Source organism: Leucoraja erinacea, chromosome 38 (assembly GCF_028641065.1).
Source record: "Leucoraja erinacea ecotype New England chromosome 38, Leri_hhj_1, whole genome shotgun sequence".
Classification (NCBI taxonomy): Eukaryota; Metazoa; Chordata; class Chondrichthyes; order Rajiformes; family Rajidae; genus Leucoraja; species Leucoraja erinaceus.
The window spans coordinates 10000509-10020063 of NC_073414.1; the positions used below are offsets into that span (position 1 = coordinate 10000509).

Below are 19555 nucleotides of genomic sequence, written 5' to 3' on the forward strand. Positions count from 1 at the left end.
CCCTCCCCTCCCCCTCCTCCCCCCCACCCATCTCCCTCCCCTCCCCCTCTCCCTCAATCCCCCTCCATCCCCTCCTCCCCCTCCCCACCCCCCCCCGCCCCCTTCCCCAGCTTGGAAAACAGGCCACTGGCCGTTCCATACACCATATATCATACGTGTCAAAATGTTACCTCTCAGATTCCAATCAAATCTTTTCCCCTTCACCTTGAACCTGTGCCCTCTGATTCTCGATTCCCCCACTCTAAGCAAGAGACTCTACCCGATCTATTCCCCTCATGATATATGTTATATTTGTTATATCTAACATATATAACAATATATAACCATTTGTTATATGGTTATATTCTGAGCGCAGGTATATGGGACTAGGGGAGATTATGTGTTCAGCACGGACTAGAAGGGTCGAGATGGCCTGTTTCCGTGCTGTAATTGTTATATGGTTATATGGTTATTATATGGTTATGATTTATACACCTCTATAAGCGCAGAAACAGGCCCTTCAGTCCACTGAGTCTGCGCCAACAAGCGATCCCCGCACACTAACACTATCCTACACACACTGGGGACATTTTACATTTACATCAAGCCAATTAACCTACAAACCTGTACGTCTTTGGAGTGTGGGAGGAAACCGAAGATCTTGGAGAAAACCCACGCAGATCAGGGGTGGAACGTACAAACTCCGTACAGACAGCACCCGTAGTCGGGATCGAACCAGGGTCTCCGGTGCTGTAAGCTGCAACTCTTCCGCTGTTACACCGTGCCACCCGCACTGGTCCTACTGTCCTGACTATTCACACTTCTCAGCCCAATGAAAGCCAACAAGATAAAAGCTTGCAACACCCCATTATGTAGCTGTGATGCCATTTATGGGAAGCTATGTACCTGTACCTCTGCTCTACAACACTACTCAGTGTACTGACTGAGGTTGGGGTGGAGATAGGGTCCCTCACAACACTTAAAGCCCTGTCCCACGGTACGAGTTCATTCCAAGAGCTCTCCCGAGTTAAAAAAAAATTAACTCGTGGAAAGCACGGAGAATGAACGTAGCGGGTACGTCGGAGCTCGGGGACGTCTCTTAACGCTAACGGCAGGTACTCGGGAAGACTCGCTAACGGCAGGTAAGCACGGGAAGACTCGTGAAGATTTTTCAACACATTGAAAAATGTCCACGAGAGCCCCGAGTACCGACGAGTGGCCATTACCGTAAATCTCCGAGTTCAAATCAGGGCAAACTCGGGAGAACTCTTGGAATGAACTCGTACCATGGAACAGGGGCTTTGAGAAGCATCTCAACCTGCATGTGGACCCACCAAGAAGTCTACGACCAAATGGGAGTAAATGGGGCTAGCATAGATTGGGGGAATGGTCAGTAGGGAGTCTGTTTCTGAGCTGTACTAATCTCAGCGTGGCGGCCTTTGTTAGCGGGTTTAAGATGTGGTTCGGGGGCGGAGGATAGAGAACTGGCCAGAATTATAACCTCTTCCTTCAGGGCTGCACAATGGCGCAGTGGTAGAGTTGCTACCTCACAGCTCTAGAGACCCGGATTGCATCCCGACCACGGGTGCTGTCTGTATGGAGTTTGCACGTTCTCCCCGTGTTCGTGTGGGTTTTAAGGTAATAAGTTAAAGGATAGGTGCAGAATTAGGCCATTCGGCCCATCAAGTTACTCCGCCATTCAATCATGGTTGATCCATCTCTCCATCCTAACCCCATTCTCCAGCCGTCTCCCCATAACCCCTGACACCCGTACTAATCAAGAATCTATCTATCTCTGCCTTAACAATATCCATTGACTTGGCCTCCACAGCCTTCTGTGGCAAAGAATTCCACAGATTCACCACCCTCTGACTGAAGAAATTCCTCCTCATCTCCTTCCTAAAGGAATGTCCTTTAAATTCTGAGGTTGTGACCTCTGGTCCTAGACTCTCCCACTAGTGGAAACATCCCCTCCACATCCACTCTATCCTTATGTTTCAATGAGGTCCACCCTCATTCTTCTAAACTCCAGCGAGTACAGGCCCAGTGCCGACAAACACTGATCATAGGTTAACCCACTCATTCCTGGGATCATTCTTGTAAACCTCCTCTGGACCCTCTCCAGAGCCAGCACATCCTTCCTCAGATACGGGGCCCAAAATTGCTCACAATACCCCAAATGCGGCCTGACCAGCGCCTTATAGAGCCTCAGCATTACATCCCTGTTGTTGGATTCTAGTCCTCTCGAAATAAATGCCAGCATTGAGTTTGCATTTCTTCTTTTCTCCGGGATCTCCGGTTTCCTCCCACACTCCAAAGAGGTGCAGGTTTGTAGGTTAATTGGCTTCAGTAAAATTGTAAATTGTCCCTAGCGTGTAGGATAGTGTTAGTGTACGGGGATCGCTGGTCGGCGCGGACTCGGTGGGCCAAAAGGCCTGTTGCCATGCTGTATCTTTATAGTCTAGTTAAGCCCTTTCATCCCAAGGTTTAGTTTGGGGATACATTCTACCCAGTATCCGCCTGGATTAGTGGGTTTCAGCTACAGGAAGAGGCTGGATACACTAGGATGGGTTATTTGGAACCTTGGAGGTTGAGGAGACTTGATAGAAGTATATAAAATTATGGCAGATATAAATAGGGTGAACAGTCAAGGGCCTCCTTTACTTAGGCGGTTATTTTTTTGGTGACTGCTGGTGGCTGTCATAGTCGTTGCAGGTCACCGAAAAACCGGCGACTCTACCCCCCCCCTGACGACAATCTCTACAACAATGTACCACCCAGTTAATATCAAGCTACGGCAAGCTAACGACAACCGCCGACCCATTAGGACGTCCATCTACGACCAATCTACGACAATGTACACCTACGTCCATCTACGACCACACCTACGTCCATCTACGACCACACCCACGTCCATCTACGACCACACCTACGTCCATCTACGACCACACCTACGTCCATCTACGACCACACCTACGTCCATCTACGACAACCTACGTCCACCCGCGACAAGGTACGACCCTGCCGGCGACAACTGAAGACAATTCAGTCGCCGCTAAGTCAAGAAGTCACGTCAAGAGAGAGTATACTGTCATGTGTCCCAGATAGGTTGTCGCCAGTTAGCGTAGGTAGTCGCCAATGGAGTTCGCCGAAGCCAGCACCAGCGCCAACCAACGTCACCCGGCGACAACCTACAACAGCACCTACGTTAGGAGAAGTCACGCTACGCTCATTGGCGTCAAGCCGACTGCCGCCGATAAATGGTGAACATTCCAAAATCCAGCGGCGATCAGAAAAACGCTACGACTCTTTGGGCGACTGAGGAGACGACTCACGACCGAACAGGCGACACCCCAGCGACCATGTGGTGACAGTCTAGTCGCCTGTAGTCGCCTAAAATATCGCCTAAGTGGGACAGGCCCTTAAGAACATTTTTCTCAGGGTGGAAATGTCCGACATTAGAGGGTGAGGGGGAAGTTTAATCGAGAATCACAGGCTTTTTTCTTTACACAGAGGGTGGTGGGTGCCTGGAACGCGCTGCCAGGGGTGGTGGTGGAGGCAGATATGATAGTGGTGTTTAAGAGGCTTTTACATGGATACGCAGGGAATGGAGGGATAAGGATCATGTACAGGCAGAGGAGATTTGTTTAACTCGGGGCAAATGTAGAACAAAAAATGTGTGTACAAGGGACAGTCAATCACGTGATGTTTAAGTCCTGATGGAAAGTGGCAATGAACAACAACACAATTCTAAACACAATCACACATATTATTTTACGTAATAAATAATAGGCTCTGATGACGGTGAAAGGCGGTTTTACCAGTCCGAATTGCATGTGTGTACAATTGTGAGAGGAATAGATTGGGTTGATGCACACAGTCTCGTGCCCAGAATGAGGAATTCGAGAAACATAGGTTTAAGGTGAAGGGGGAAAGATTTTACAGTCTGAAGAAGGGTCTCGACCCGAAACGTCACCTATTTCCTTCGCTCCATAGATGCTGCCTCACCCGCTGAGTTTCTCCAGCATTTTTGTCTACCTTCAATTTTTCCAGCATCTGCAGTTCTTTCTTAAACATAGGAATTTGAGGGGTAACTTTTTCACGCTTAGGGTGGTGGATGTGGGTTGAGGTAGTTGAGGCAGGGACTATCGCAATGTTTAAGAAGCAATTAGATTGGTATATGGATAGGACTGGTTTTGAGGAATATGGGTCAAATGCAAGCAAGTGGGACTAGTGTAGATGGGACGTGTTGGTCATTGTGGGTTTGTTCTTTCACTGGTGTGTCAGATGATTTAGCTCGCTGTTGACTTCTGTTGTCGTCCAACATGTTGACAGAATTGTCACCCGATGCGTCTCAGAGTGCATCGTGTCGTCGTATCCAGGGAGCGCCATGCGGAGGCTTCTGTCATAAGTTGGGCCGAAGGGGCTGTTTCCACACTGCGTGGCTCTACTATGGACTGAAGGGCCTGTTGCTAGGCTACACCATTCCAGTCAAGTCAAGTCACTTATTTCTATAGCACATTTAAAAAACAACTCTCTTTGGCCATAGTGCTTTACATTAGACAATAGACAATAGGTGCAGGGGTAGGCCATTCGGCCCTTCGAGCCAGCACCGCCATTCAATGTGATCATGGCTGATCATCCCCAATCAGTACCCCGTTCTTGCCTTATCTCCCCATATCCCGTGACTCCGCTATCTTTAAGAGCCCTATCTAGCTCTCTCTTGAAAGTATCCAGAGAACCGGCCTCCACCAGGCAGAGAATTCCACAGACTCACAACTCTCTGTAAGAAAAAGTGTTTCCTCGTCTCCGTTCTAAATGGCTTACTCCTTATTCTTAAACTGTGTGGCCCCTGGTTCTGGACTCCCCCAACATCGGGAACATGTTTCCTGCCTCCAGCGTGTCCAAACCCTTAACAATCTTGGTGGAGGTACTAACGTTATACAACATTGGTTCATAGATTAAGTATTTACATAAATACATACATGTAGTCCTCCCTCAGAGGACGTCAAGAAAGGCTTGAGAGTAAAGATGAGTTTTAAGTCTTGACTTAAAGGAGTCGATGGAGGGGGCGGTTCTGATGGGAAGAGGGATGCTGTTCCGCAGTCTAGGAGCTGCAACAGCAAAGGTGCGGTTGCCCCTGAGCTTATGCCTAGACCGCGGGATGTTCAGTAACCCCAAGTCTGCCGATCTGAGGGACCTGGAGGTGGTGTGGTGGGTGAGCAGACTATTGATGTAGGTGGGACCAAGCCCATTAAGGGCCCATTATGTTATGGAGTCACACTCATACAGCGTGGAATCAGGCCGTTCGGCCCAACGGTCCCATGTTGACAATGTGATCTGTGTTCTGTGTATTGGGCATGGAAACAGGCCCTTCGGCCCACCGAGTTTATGCCACCCATTGATGGTGTCCAAACCCTCAGCCTGAGCAATCTCGTAACTTTAAATTAACCTCGCAAGGGTGAAGGAGGAACTGGGGCAGAACAAACTCACTGATCAATGGAAGAAGTTGAGTCCTTTGATCTCCCAGTTGCCAAACACTAATTCCCCTCCCAATCCCACACTGACTTTTCTGTCCTAGGCCTCCTCCACTGTCAGAGTGAGGCCCAGAGCAAATTGGAGGAACAGCACCTCATACTTCGCTTGGGCAGCTTACACCCCAGTGATATGAACATTGACTTCTCTAACTTCAAGTAACCCTTGCATTCTCTCTCTCTCCATCCTTCCCCCACCCTAGCCGTTGTACTATTTTCAGTGTCGTCATGCTGAGGTTCATTGTCTGCAACACGTTTTCACCTCTCCCACAGCCAACAATGGACCATTGTGGGCTCCGCATTTCCTTGATCATCGTTACTTTGCTGCGTATCTTCCATTCATTTGCTCTCCACATCACCGTCTATATCACTTGTTTCCCTCTCCGCTTACTCCCAGTCTGAAGAAGGGTCTCGACCCGAAACATCGCCCATTCCTTTTCTCCAGAGGTGCTGCCTGACCCGCTGAGCTACTCCAGCAGTTTGTGCCTGTCCTCTTAGACAGTGCCAGGATTGTCACTAATCTGACCTCTCTGTCCTGGGTCTCCTCCATGGCCAGAGTGAGCACCACCGGGAATTGGAGGAGCAGCACCTCATATTCCACTTGGGCAGTCTGCACCCTAGCGGCATAAACATTGACTTCTCCAATTTCCGGTAGACCTTGCTGTCTCCTCTCCACCCCTTCTCGGCTCTCCCACAGCCCTCTGGCTCCTCCTCATCCTTTCTTCTTTCTTCTCCCCACCCTACATCAGTCTGAATAGACAATAGACAATAGGTGCAGGAGGAGGCCATTCGGCCTTCGAGCCAGCACCGCCATTCAATGTGATCATGGCTGATCATCCACAATCAGTACATCGTTCCTGCCTTCTCCCCACATCCCCTGACTCTGCTATTTTTAAGAGCCCTATCTAGCTCTCTCTTGAAAGCATACAGAGAACCGGCCTCCACTGAGGCAGAGAATTCCACAGACTCACAACTCTCTGTGAGAAAAAGTGGTTCCACGTCTCCGTTCTAAATGGCTTACCCCTTATTCTTAAATGTGGCCCCTGGTTCTGGACTCCCCCAACATCGGGAACATGTTTCCTGCCTCTAGCGTGTCCAAACCCTTAACAATCTTATATATTTCAATGAGATATCCTCTCATCCTTCTAAACTCCAGAGTGTACAAGCCCAGCCGCTCCATTCTCTCAGCATATGACAGTCCCGCCATCCCGGAAATTAACCTTGTAAACCTACACTGCACTGAAGAAGAAGAACGTTGCCTACTTCCTTCGCTCCATAGATGCTGCTGCACCCGCTGAGTTTCTCCAGCATTTTTGTCTACCAGGTGGAGCAGAATGCTTTGTCCAAGATTACCCAGATAGAGAGGAAGTCAGGACAATCTCGTTGCTATGCAGAGTGAGATGGTTACCGTGTGCGTGAGGGAACATGTTTATCCCGTTGCTATAACTAAAGTGGAGACAAGACTATGCACAGTGTCACAGAATTATTAATTAACAGGTATCATGTCGTTGTCATGACAACGGTATAAGGCCGTGATTCCCTCCATGACCAACCAGCTTCCGACCAGTCGCTGATAAAACAACGTTTTCAAAAAGGATTCAGCAATTAATAAATCTTATTTCAAATGCAGATGGGTTACTAATCCTGCTTCAATGTTATGGCAACTCTCAAAGAGTTCTCCATTTTGTTTAGGAAGGAACTGCAGATGCAGGTTTAAAGTGCTGGAGTAACTCAGTGGGACAGGCAGCATCTCTGGAGAGAAGGAATGGGCGACGTTTCGGGTCGAGACCCTTCTTCAGGTCTACCTCCATTTTATTTAGTTTAGAGATACAGCACGGAAACAGGCCCTTCAGCCCACCGAGTCCACAACGGCCAGCGATCCCCGCACACCAACATGTATCCTACACACACTGGGGACAATTTACATTAAATATCTGGGAGTCCACATCTCCAAGGATATGACATGGGCATCACACGCATCAGTACTCGTGAGTAAGGCAAGGCAGCGCCTTTACCACCTCAGGCAATTGAGGAAATTCAGAGTGTCTCCGAGGATCCTCCAGTGCTTCTACGCAGCGGCGGTGGAAAGCATCTTGTCCAAGAACATTACCATCTGGTTTGGGAATTGCTCTGCCAAGGACAAGAAGGCTCTGCAGAGAGTAGTGCGTTCAGCCGAACGCACTATGGGAACTTCACTCGCCCCCCTGCAGGAACTATACAACAGGAGGTGCAACTCCAGAGCAAATAAAATCATGGGAGACCCCTTCCACCCCTGCAACGGACTGTTCCAGCTGCTACGGTCAGACAAACGCCTCCGTTGCCATGCGGTGAGGACGGAGAGGTTGAGAAGGAGTTTCTTCCCAGAGGCCATTCGGACTGTAAACACCTATTTCACCAGGGACTAACTCTACTGAACGTTTTTCCTTCCATTATTTATTATGTAAAAGAATATGTGTGTTATGATTGTGTTTATAGTTTGTTTTTGGTTGTTTGTCTTTTGCACAAAAGTCCGCGAGCATTGCCACTTTCATTTCACTGCACATCTCGTATGTGTATGTGACAAATAAACTTGACTTGACTTGACATTTACACCAAGCCAATTAACCTACAAAGCCTGTAAGTCTTTGGAGTGTGGGGGGAAACCGAAGATCTCGGACGAAACTCACGCATGTCACGGGGAGAACGTGTAAACTCCACACAGACAGCATCCGTAGTTATCGAATCCCAGTCTCCGAGAATGGCGCTACAAGTCAGCAAGTCTACCGCTGCGCCACCGTAACGCCCAGATCGTGCCACTCATGTAATCAAGGTGTTGTTGCCCAAATTAAAACTGGCCCTCTCTGCTGAGATGATCCCATTTTTAATAAGAAGCCTAACGTGTACAGGAAATGAAGCAAAGGGTGGCAAGGACAACAAGGGAATATATAGGCCTGTAACTGTTGGGGGAAAAAAGACACAAAGTGCTGGAGTAATGCAGCGGGTCAGCAGCATCTCTGGAGAACATGGACAGGTGACGTTTTGGGTCGAGACCCTTCCTCAGATATTCAGGGCCTGAGGAAGGGAACTGACCTGAAACGTCACCAAATTACAAGGTTAATACCCGGGATGGCGGGACTGTCATATGCTGAGAGAATGGAGCAGCTGGGCTTGTACACTCTGGAGTTTAGAAGGATGAGCGGGTACCTCATTGAAACATATAAGCTGGTTAAGAGTTTGGACACGCTAGAGGCAGGAAACATGTTCCCGATATTGGGGGAGTCCAGAACCAGGGGCCACAGTTTAAGAATAAGGAGTAAGCCATTTAGCCATTTAGAACGGAGACGAGGAAACGCTTTTTCTCATGGAGAGTGGTGAATCCGTGGAATTCTCTGCCTCAGAGGGCGGTGGAGGCAGGTTCTCTGGATGCTTTCAAGAGAGAGCTAGATAGGGCTCTTAAAGATAGTGGAATCAGGGGATATGGGGAGAAGGCAGGAACGGGGTACTGATTGAGGATGATCAGCCATGAAAGGCATAAAAGGCAGATATCACACTTGCCTCTAATGAGTCACCTCACTGAGAACAGAATTTGGGCTGTCATGTTACAACTGTACATGTTGTTAGAGGGATCACACTTGCAGTATTGTGCGCAGTTCATACCCTCATAAGTGATAGGTGCAGAATTAGGCCATTCGGCCCATCAAGTCTACTCCGCCATTCAATCATGGCTGATCTATCTCTTCCTCCTAACCCCATTCTCCTGCCTTCTTCCCATAACCTCTGACACCCGTACTAATCAAGAATCTATCTATCTCTGCCTTAAATATATCCACTGACTTGGCCTCCACAGCCTCCTGTGGCAAATAATTCCACAGATTCACCACCCTCTGACTGAAGAAATTCCTCCTCATCTCCTTCCTGAAGGAACGTCCTTTAATTCTGAGGCTGTGCATTCTGGTCCCAGACTCTCCCATTAGTGGAAACATCCTCTCCACATCCACTCTATCCAGGCCTTTCACTATTCGGTAAGTTTCAATGAGGTCCCCCCGTCATTCTTTAAACTCCAGCGAGTACAGGCTCAGAGCCGACAAACGCTCATCATAGGTTAACCCACTCATTCCTGGGACCATTCTTGTAAACCCTCTCTGGACCCTCTCCAGAGCCGGCACATCCTTCCTCAGATATGGGGCCCAAAATTGCTCACAATACTCCAAATGCGGCCTGATCAGCGCCTTATAGAGCCTCAACATTACATCCCTGTTTTTGTATACAAGCCCTCTTGAAATAAATGCCAGCATTGAGTTTGCTTTCTTCACTACCGATTCAACTTGCAGATTAACTTTTTGGGAATCCTGCACCAGCGTTCCCAAGTGCACCTCCGATTTCTGGATTCTCTCCCCCTTTAGAAAATAGTCTACGCCTTTATTCCTACGACCAAAATGCATGAGTCCACACTTTGCTACACTATATTCCATCTGCCACTTCTCTGCCCACTCTCCCAACCTGTCCAAGTCCTTCCACAGAGTCCCTGCTTTCTCTACATTACCTGTCCCTCCACCTGTGTTTGTATCACCTGCAAACATGGCCACAAAGCCTTCAATCCCTTTGTTCAAATCATAAATCGTGGACAAGCTTTTCCCTTTGAGAATAGGGAAGATTCAAACAAGAGGACATGACTTCAGAATTAAGGGGCAGAAGTTTAGGGGTAATATGAGGGGGAACTTCTTTACGCAGAGAGTGGTAGCGGTGTGGAATGAGCTCCCAGTGGAAGTGGTGGAGGCAGGTTCATTGGTATCATTTAAAAATAAATTGGATAGGCATATGGATGAGAAGGGAATGGAGGGTTATGGTATGAGTGCAGGCAGGTGGGACTAAGGGGAAAAAAATTTGTTCGGCACGGACTTGTAGGGCCGAGATGGCCTGTTTCCGTGCTGTAATTGTTATATGGTTATATGGTTATATGGTTAAATATACAACGTGAAGAGTAGTGGCCCCAACACCGAGCCGTGCGGAACTCCGCTAGTCACTGGCCCCCTTTATTGCCACTCTTTGCCAACCTGCTGTCCATGCTAGTATCTGCCCTTTGATACCACGGGCTCTCATCTCATGTGCAGCATCTTATAAGCATTCACATAATCTTTATTCTTCCATTCCCTGCAGATCCATGTGCCTATCCAAAAGTATCTTAAACACCACTATCGTATCTGCCTCCACCACCACCCCTGGCAGCGAGTTCCAGGCACCCACCACCCTCTGTGTCAAAAGACTTGCCCCGCACATCTCCTTTCAACTTTGCCCCCTCTCACCTTAAAGCTACGGGGCAGTCACGTTTCACATCCATATAGCCCCTTGTTATATGTAGGAAGGAACTGCAGATGCTGGTTTAAACCGAAGACAGACTTCGGGAGAACGTGCAAACTCCGTACAGACATCACCCGTAGTCAGGATCAAACCTGGTTTGTGTGGGAAGGGACGAGTTGTCATATATACAGCATTCGTCAACATACAACAGCCGTCGTATACAGCATATAATCCTCCGACATTTTCGCCACCTCCAACGGGATCCCACCACTGGCCACATCTTCCCATCTCTCCACCCCTTTCTGCTTTCCGCAGAGACCGTTCCCTCCACAACTCCCTGGTCAACTCGTCCCTTCCCATCCAAAACCACCCCCTCCCCGGGTAACTTCCCCTGCAACCGCAGGAGCTGCAACACCTGTCCCTTTACCTCCCCCCTCGACTCCGTCCAAGGACCCCGACAGTCTTTCCAGGTGAGGTAGAGGTTCACTTGCACCTCCTCCAACCTCATCTACTGTATCCGCTGTTCCAGGTGTCAACTTCTCTACATCAGCGAGGCCAAGCGCAGGCTCGGCGATCGTTTCGCTGAAAACCTTCGCTCAGTCCGCCTAAACCTACCTGATCTCCCAGTTGCTCAACACTTCAACTCCCCCTCCCATTCCCACACTGACCTTTCTGTCCTGAGCCTCCTCCACTGTCAGAGTGAGGCCCAGTGCAAATTGGAGGAACAGCAGCTCATATTTTGCTTGGGCAGCGGGATGAATATTGACTTCTCTAACTTCAAGTTGCCCTTGATTTCCCTCTCTCTCCATCCCTTCCCCCTTCCCAGTTCTCCCACCAGTCTTACTGTCCCCGACTACATTCTATCTCCGTCCCGCCCACTCCCCTGACATCAGCCTGAGGAAGGGTCTCGACCCGAAACGTCACCCATTCCTTCTCTTCAGAGATGCTGTCTGTCCCGCTGAGCTTTTCGCTGCACCTCGATACACGTGACAATAAATTAAACTGTCTTTGCATTCCAATTGCCAGTGAGGTGAGGCTAGGTGAATGCATGGCTGAGGAGTTGGTGCCGGGGACCAGGATTTGGATTTTTTGGACCATTGGGACCTCTCAGTTTAGTTTCGTTAAGTCCAGTTTAGTTTGGAGATGCAGTGGAGAAACAGGCCCTTCGGCCCACCAGGTCCATGCCGACCATCGATCACCCCTTCACACCAGTTCTATGTTATCCCACTTTCTCATCCACTCCCTACACACGAGGGGAAACTTACAGAGGGCCGATTAACCGGCAACCCGCACGTCTTTGGAATGTGGTGGGAGGAAACATGGTCACTGGGAGAACGTGCAAACTCCACACAGACAGAACCCAAGGTTAGGATTAAACCCGGGTGGCTGGTGCTGTGAGGCTGGCTGCACCACTGTGCCGGACTTATCTTTGTGTTGATATATGTAGGAAGGAACCGCAGATGCTGGTTTACACCGAAGATAGGGGCAAAATGCTGGAGTAACTCAGCGGGACAGGCAGCATCTCTAGAGAGAAGGAATGGGTGATGTTTTGGGTGACGGGGGAGGCAGGAATAGTGAGGCTCTATCTTCGGTGCAAACCACCACCTACACACGAGGGACAATTTACGGAGGGGCCAATTAACCCACAAACCCGCACGTCTTTGGAGATAAACTGACACTGCTCTCAGGGGGAACGGACAAACTCCACACAGACAGCATGCGTAACCGGATTGACCTCGCGATTCAGGCACTGAAAGCTCTATAAGGCAGCAACTCTACCGTTGCTCCACCCACCACTGCCATCCCAGCCCGAGACTGGGGTCCCCGCCCTGGGGCACCTTACCCTTGCCCCACCTCTGGGAGTCACTATTCCTGCCTCCACAGGTACAATATGGTTCACCCCTACCACCACATTTTGGGACGTCTAACGTGGCCAATACTTGCACATCTCCCGATGACCTCTCTTGGACCCACAATACCTCAACTCTGGTCAAGAAGGCTCACCAGCGCCTCTTCTTCCTGAGGAGACTGAAGGAGGTCCATCAGGTGAACTTCTACCGCTGCACCATCGAGAGCATTCTTACCAACTGCATCACAGTATGGTACGGCAACTGCTCTGTCTCCGACCGGAAGGCATTGCAGAGGGCGGTGAAAACTGCCCAACGCATCACCGGTTCCTCGCTCCCCTCCATTGAGTCTGTCCAAAGCAAGCGCTGTCTGCGGAGGGCGCTCAGCATCGCCAAGGACTGCTCTCACCCCAACCATGGACTGTTTACCCTCCTCCCATCCGGGAGGCGCTACAGGTCTCTCCGGTGCCAGACCAGCAGGTCCAGGAACAGCTTCTTCCCTGCAGTTGTTACATTACTTAACTCTGCACTTTGGTGATTGCCAGTCATCCACCCCCCCCCCCCCCCCCCCCCCCCGAAAATTGCAATACTGCTACTGTATATACATATATATATATTACTGTTCCATTATTCTGTGTTCACACTTCTGGGTGAGATGCGAACTGTATTTCATTGTCTCTGTACTTGTACACTGCACAATGACAATAATGTTTGAATCTGAATCTGAATCTGAATCTGAATGGTAGGCCTCTGGGTAGTGTTGTAGAGCAGAGGGATCTAGGAGTACAGGCGCATGGTTCCTTGAAGGACGAGTCACAGATGGATAAGGTGGTCAAAATGGCTTTTGGCACTTTGGCCTTCATCAGTCAGAGCATTGAGTATAGAAGTTGGGAGGTCATCTTGCAGTTGTATAAGACGTTGGTGAGACCGCATTTAGAATATTAGAAACATAGAAACATAGAAAATAGGTGCAGGAGTAGGCCATTCGGCCCTTCGAGCCTGCACCGCCATTCAAGATAATCATGGCTGATCATCCAACTCAGTATCTCATACCTGCCTTCTCTCCATACCCCCTGATCCTTTTAGCCACAAGGGCCACATCTAACTCTCTCTTAAATTTAGCCAATGAACTGGCCTCAACTACCTTCTGTGGCAGAGAATTCCACAGATTCACCACTCTCTGTGTAAAAAATGATTTTCTCATCTCGGTCCTAAAAGACTTCCCTCTTATCCTTAAACTGTGACCCCTTGTTCTGGACATCCCCAACATCGGGTATAATCTTCCTGCATCTAGCCTGTCCAACCCCTTAGGAATTTTGAAAGTTTCTATAAGATCCCCCCTCAATCTTCTAAATTCTAGCGAGCACAAGCCACGTCTATCCAGTCTTTCTTCATATGAAAGTCTTGACATCCCAGGAATCAGTCTGGTGAATCTTCTCTGTACTCCCTCTATGGCAATAATGTCCTTCCTCAGATTAGGAGACCAAAACTGTACGCAATACTCCAGGTGTGGTCTCACCAAGACCCTGTACAACTGCAGTAGAACCTCCCTGCTCCTATACTCAAATCCTTTTGCTATGAATGCTAACATACCATTCGCTTTCTTCACTGCCTGCTGCACCTGCCTGCCTAGGGACAATTTACAATCTTACCCAAGCCAATTAACCTACAAACCTGTACGTCTTTGGAGTATGGGTGGAATCCGGAGCACCCGGAGAAAGCCCACGCTGGTCATGTGGAGAACGTGCAAACTCCACACAGCCAACACCCATGGTCAGGATCGAACCCAGGTCTCTGCCGCTGTGAGGCAGCAACTCTACCGCTGCACCACCATGCCACCCCTTCAATCCATTCCTCTCCTCATCCCCTGAGCAACTTAAAATGACCGCTCCCCCCCCCCCCCCTCCCACCTATTTTCCCAGTTCTAACAAACTCTCTGACTAGAAATAGCAACTCTTTTCTCTCTCCACAGAGGCTACCTGACCTCATGAGTATTTCCAGTATTTTCATTTTTTTATTTTTTATTTTTAGCACCTGCAGTTATTTAGTTTAGAGATACAATGCAGAAACAGGCCCTTCGGCCCACCGGGTCCGTGCCGACCAGCGATGCCCGCACATTAACACGCTCCTACAGCAACTAGGGACAATTTTTACATTTACCAAGCCAAAAGTCAAAGTCAACATTATTTGTGACATTTAGGATAGGCAAAAATAAGCTTTGTGGCTTCAGACTATTCATTTTTCGGTCATTGATTATGTGAATGTCGTGTGAAATGGATACAGTGTTGGTTCATATTCACACAGATTGTAAAGTATTGTTCTTTTTAATGTATGACTGAATTAAACCATTCATTCATTCACATGCACCCGAATATGCAGTGAAATTAACCTACAAACCTGCACGTCTTTGGAGTGCGGGAGGAAACCGAAGATCTCGGAGAAAACCCACGCAGGTCACGGGGCGAACATACAAACTCCGTACAGACAGCATCCACAGTCGGGATCAAACCCCGATCTCCGGCGCTGCATTTGCTGTAATGCCCCTGTCCCACTTAGGAAACCTGAACGGAAACCTCTGGAGACTTTGCGCCCCACCCAAGGTTTCCGTGCGGTTCCTGGAGGTTTTTGTCAGTCTCCCTACCTGCTTCCACTACCTGTAACCTTTGGTAACCACCTGCAACCTCTGGCAACCACCTGCAACCTCCAGGAACCGCACAGAAACCTTGGGTGGGGCGCAAAGTCTGTAGAGGTTTCCGTTCAGGTTTCTTAAGTGGGACAGGGGCATTAGGCAGCAACTTACCGCTGCACCACCGTGACAACCTTAGGACTACTATCTACCTCTTTGGTGACCCTCAGACTATCTTTGATCGAAGTGTTCAAGAAGGAACTGCAGATGCTGGAAGATCGAAGGTACACAAAATTGCTGGAGAAACTCAACGGGTGCAGCAGCATATATGGAGCGAAGGAAATAGGCGACGTTTCGGGCCGAAAGGCCTGAAGAAGGGTTTCGGCCCGAAACATCGCCTATTTCCTTCGCTCCATAGATGATGCTGCACCCGCTGAGTTTCTCCAGCATTTTGTGTACCTTTGATCGAACTTTGCTGGCTTTACCTTGCACTAAACATTATTCCCTTATCATGTGCATTATAAATGGTTCGATAGTAATCATGGATTGTTTTTCTGCTGACTGGATAGCACGCAACAAAAGCTTTTCACAGGGACAGGAAACTAAACTGAAATGGTTTTTTTATTTGCTTAGTAATAAGATTGTTCCCAGGACTCGAGGGTGTGAGCTATAGGGACAGGTTGAGTAAGCTGGGACTATTCCTTGAAGTTCAGGAGGGTGAGGGGTGATCTTATAAAGTTGGACAAATCATGAGAGGAAGAGATCGGGGAGATGCACAGTCACTTACCCAGAGTAGGGGGATTGAGGACCAGGTTTAAGGTGAGGGGGAAAATATCAAATAGGAATCTGAGGGCTAACCTTTTCACATAAAGGGTGGTGGGTGCATGGAACCAGTTGGCAGAGGTGGTAGTTGAGGCAGGGATTATCGCTATGTGTTTAAGAAACAGTTAGCAAGGTACATGGATAGGACAGGTTTGGACGGATATGAGCCAAATGCAGGCAGGTGGGACTAGTGTAGCTGGAACATGTTGGCTGGTGTGGGCAAGTTGGGCTGAAGGGCCTGTTTCCACGCTATATGACTATATGGAGAGAATCAGCCATGATCACAATGAATGGCGGTGCTGACTTGAAGGGCCGAATGGCCTCCGCCTGCACCTATTTTCTATGTTTCTATGAATGGGCAAGATAGGACTTTATTTCTTAGATCTCAGGAGGCTGACAGGATAATCTCCTAGATGTGTATAGAATTAAGAGGGGAACTGATAGGGTGAATGCACTCTTTTTTCCAGTTGGGGAATCAAGAACCAAAGGACACAGGTTTAAGGTGAGAGGGGAAAATGAGGGGTAACCTTTTCACTCAGAGTAGATGTATGGAACGAGCTGCCGAGGGAGGTATTTGAGGTAGGGACAATATCAATTCAAACGCACTTGGACAGGTCCATGGATAGGAATATAAGCCAAGCACGAGAAAATGGGGCTAGCCGAGATGGAATAGTGAAAGGCCTTGATAGAGTGGATGTGGAGAGGATGTTTCCACTAGTGGGAGAGTCTATGACTAGAGGGCATAGCCTCAGAATTAAAGGACGTTCCTTTAGAAAGGAGTTTAAGAAGGAACTGCAGATGCTGGAAAATCGAAGTCTGAAGAAGGGTTTTGGCCCGAAACGTTGCCTATTTCCTTCGCTCCATAGATGCTGCTGCACCCGCTGAGTTTCTCCAGCATTTTTGTGTACCTTCCTTTAGAAAGGAGATGAGGAGGAATTTTTTTAGCCAGAGGGTGGTGAATCTGTGGAATTCATTGCCACAGTAGGCCATGGAGGCCAAGACAACGGATATTAATCAGTACGGGTGTCAGGGGTTATGGAGAGAAGGCAGGAGAATGGGGTTAGGAGGGAGAGATAGATCAGCCATGATTGAATGGCGGAGTAGACTTGATGGGCCAAATGGCCTAATTCTGCTCCTATCACTTATGAACTCGTGGAGCATTTTGTTCAGCATGAACGAGCTGGGCCGAAGGGCCTGTTTCCATGCTGTACGATATCTACGACCACACACAAGGATGCTGTTATTCCAGAAAACAGCCTAGCCACTCTGAAATCCGAAACGACTCCACCAAACCTTTGCAATAAAAATACACCTGACCAGGGAGGATCCAACTCCACTGAGAACGGGGTACTTTATAAATCCCATACCCCTCTTGAAGGGGGAACAAAACCTCGCATTTCACATATTAACCGTCACACACTCGCGTGAACGACAGAAACACGAGTCCTTTTTCGCCCCCCACCCCCCAAAAAAAAACACATCAGCCAGAAATACATATTTTAAATACACAACACAAATCGGCAATCCTTTGTTCAAATTCTGCGTGTGATATTTGGAGAGGATTTGAAGGAAGCTTAAGCGATGAGTGTGACTTGTGGGCCTGAAATGGTGAATGGCCGGTGTCGGATACATAGATGTATCATTTTTTTTTGTGAATGGGGGGTTTCACGTGAAGCGGCCCACAAGCTCTTTGTCCTCCGCCTTAAAAAAAACAACAGGTGAAGGGCAACGAACGCAATGTAACACAAAAATGTAACACAGGCCAATGTAACAGAAATGTAACAAGCTCGCAACAACTAACAACAGCAAGAGAGCGCCACAAATCGCACCCAAAAAAGGCATTGATTTTTTCAAAAAAAACCCTCAGATCCACATAAATGGATATTTTTTTATGAATGGAGTCTCAATGCAAATGAGACCGATTCAGAAAATAAGGCTATTCGCTTCCCTCCCTCTCTTTGAAAAAAAAAGACAATGAGCGATTTCATTCACAAAAAGAAATAACATTCTTGTCAATTGCAGCCAGGCTGAGCACAAGGGCTTTTTAAAAATGGATTTTACCAATTAAGCTAATAGTACATGTACATATATATTGCAACGTTCGTGCAGTAGCGCCGTGTAGGCGGGTTTTTATATGTTTGTGAATGATTATTTACTAAGGCCTGCTAGTTATGTTGTGAAAGATAACTCACTCCTCATCCATGACCGGCGATTGCTATTTAGAACATCATCTTTCCCCAATCCAACACCGTGTAGTCTCCATCAATCAGCGGCCATTTTCCTCCAGGGGTGTGTGTATGTGAGCTTTTTCACCCACCCCCCCCCAAAAAAAAATAATATTCAAATAAAATCTCCCCCCGCTCCGCCCGCCCGCCCGCCACCGGGACCTGGCAGCTTCTCGCCCCGGGAGCAGAGTGTTCAAAGCCGGCTGCAATCTGTGCCACAGCCCGCTGGAGCTCAGCGCCCTCCGCCGGGTCCTAGCGCCCGGCCGGTCCATTCAGATTTTTGTTTTGCCCCAGTAGTTCACCGTTCACCCGCGTCAGAGACGCTGTCAGATCCATAAACCCATCACGCGGGTATCAGAGCGCTTTCCGCCGGGTCCTAGCGCCCGGCCGGTCCATTCAGATTTTTGTTTTGCCCCAGTAGTTCACCGCGGTCCTAAAGCCCACCCCGCGTCAGATATAAACCATCACAATGTAAACCATCAAACTAAAGGAGATGAACACAAAATGCTGGAGTGTCGAGGCCTTTTCTTCAGACTGAGATTAAAAAGTGCTGGAGAAACTCAGCGGGTGCAGCAGCATCTATGGATCGAAGGAAATAGGCAACATTTCGGGCCGAAACCCTTCATCAGACTAGAGATAGACTTTGGTTTTAGAAGGAACTGCAGATGCTGGAAAATCGAAGGAAGACAAAAATGCTGGAGAGACTCAGTGGGTGAGGCAGCATCTATGGAGCGAAGGAATAGGTAGCATCTATAGTCTGAAGAAGGGTCTCGACCCGAAACATCACCTATTCCTTCGCTCCATAGATGCTGCCTCGCCCACTGAGTTTCTCCAGCATTTTTGTCTACCATAGACTTTGGTTTAGTTTAGTTTAGTTTAAAGATACAGTGTGGAATCAGGCCCTTCGGCCCACCGAGTCCGTGCCGACCAGCGATCCCCCCACAATAACACTGCCCTACACACACTAGGGACAATTTGACATTTACACCAAGCCAATTAATCTGCAAACCTGTACGTCTTTGTAGTGTGGGAGGAAATCAGAGATTTTGGAGAAAACCCACATGGTCACGGGGAGAATGTGCAAACTCCGTACAGACAGCACCTGTAGTCGGGATTGAACCCGGGTCTCCGACGTTGTGAGGCAGCAACTCTACCGTTAAACCACCGTGCGTGGCCTGGTACTTTGGTGTCACTTGTACCGAGGTACAATTAAATTAATTTTTGTATACAGTATCACTATACATA

At 48.5% G+C, this 19555-nt stretch overlaps 1 protein-coding gene across 1 annotated transcript in view; it reads right to left on the reverse strand.

The window, feature by feature from the left end:
- The window catches only part of spred3 (sprouty related EVH1 domain containing 3), a 38050-nt gene extending 19635 nt beyond the window's left edge, over positions 1-18415 (reverse strand). The window contains exon 1 of the mRNA XM_055663522.1: positions 18278-18415. Within this exon, the coding sequence (XP_055519497.1) occupies positions 18278-18288 (11 nt within the window). The 5' untranslated portion in view covers positions 18289-18415. The remainder of the gene's footprint in view (positions 1-18277) is intronic.
- Positions 18416-19555: the final 1140 nt, after the last annotated feature.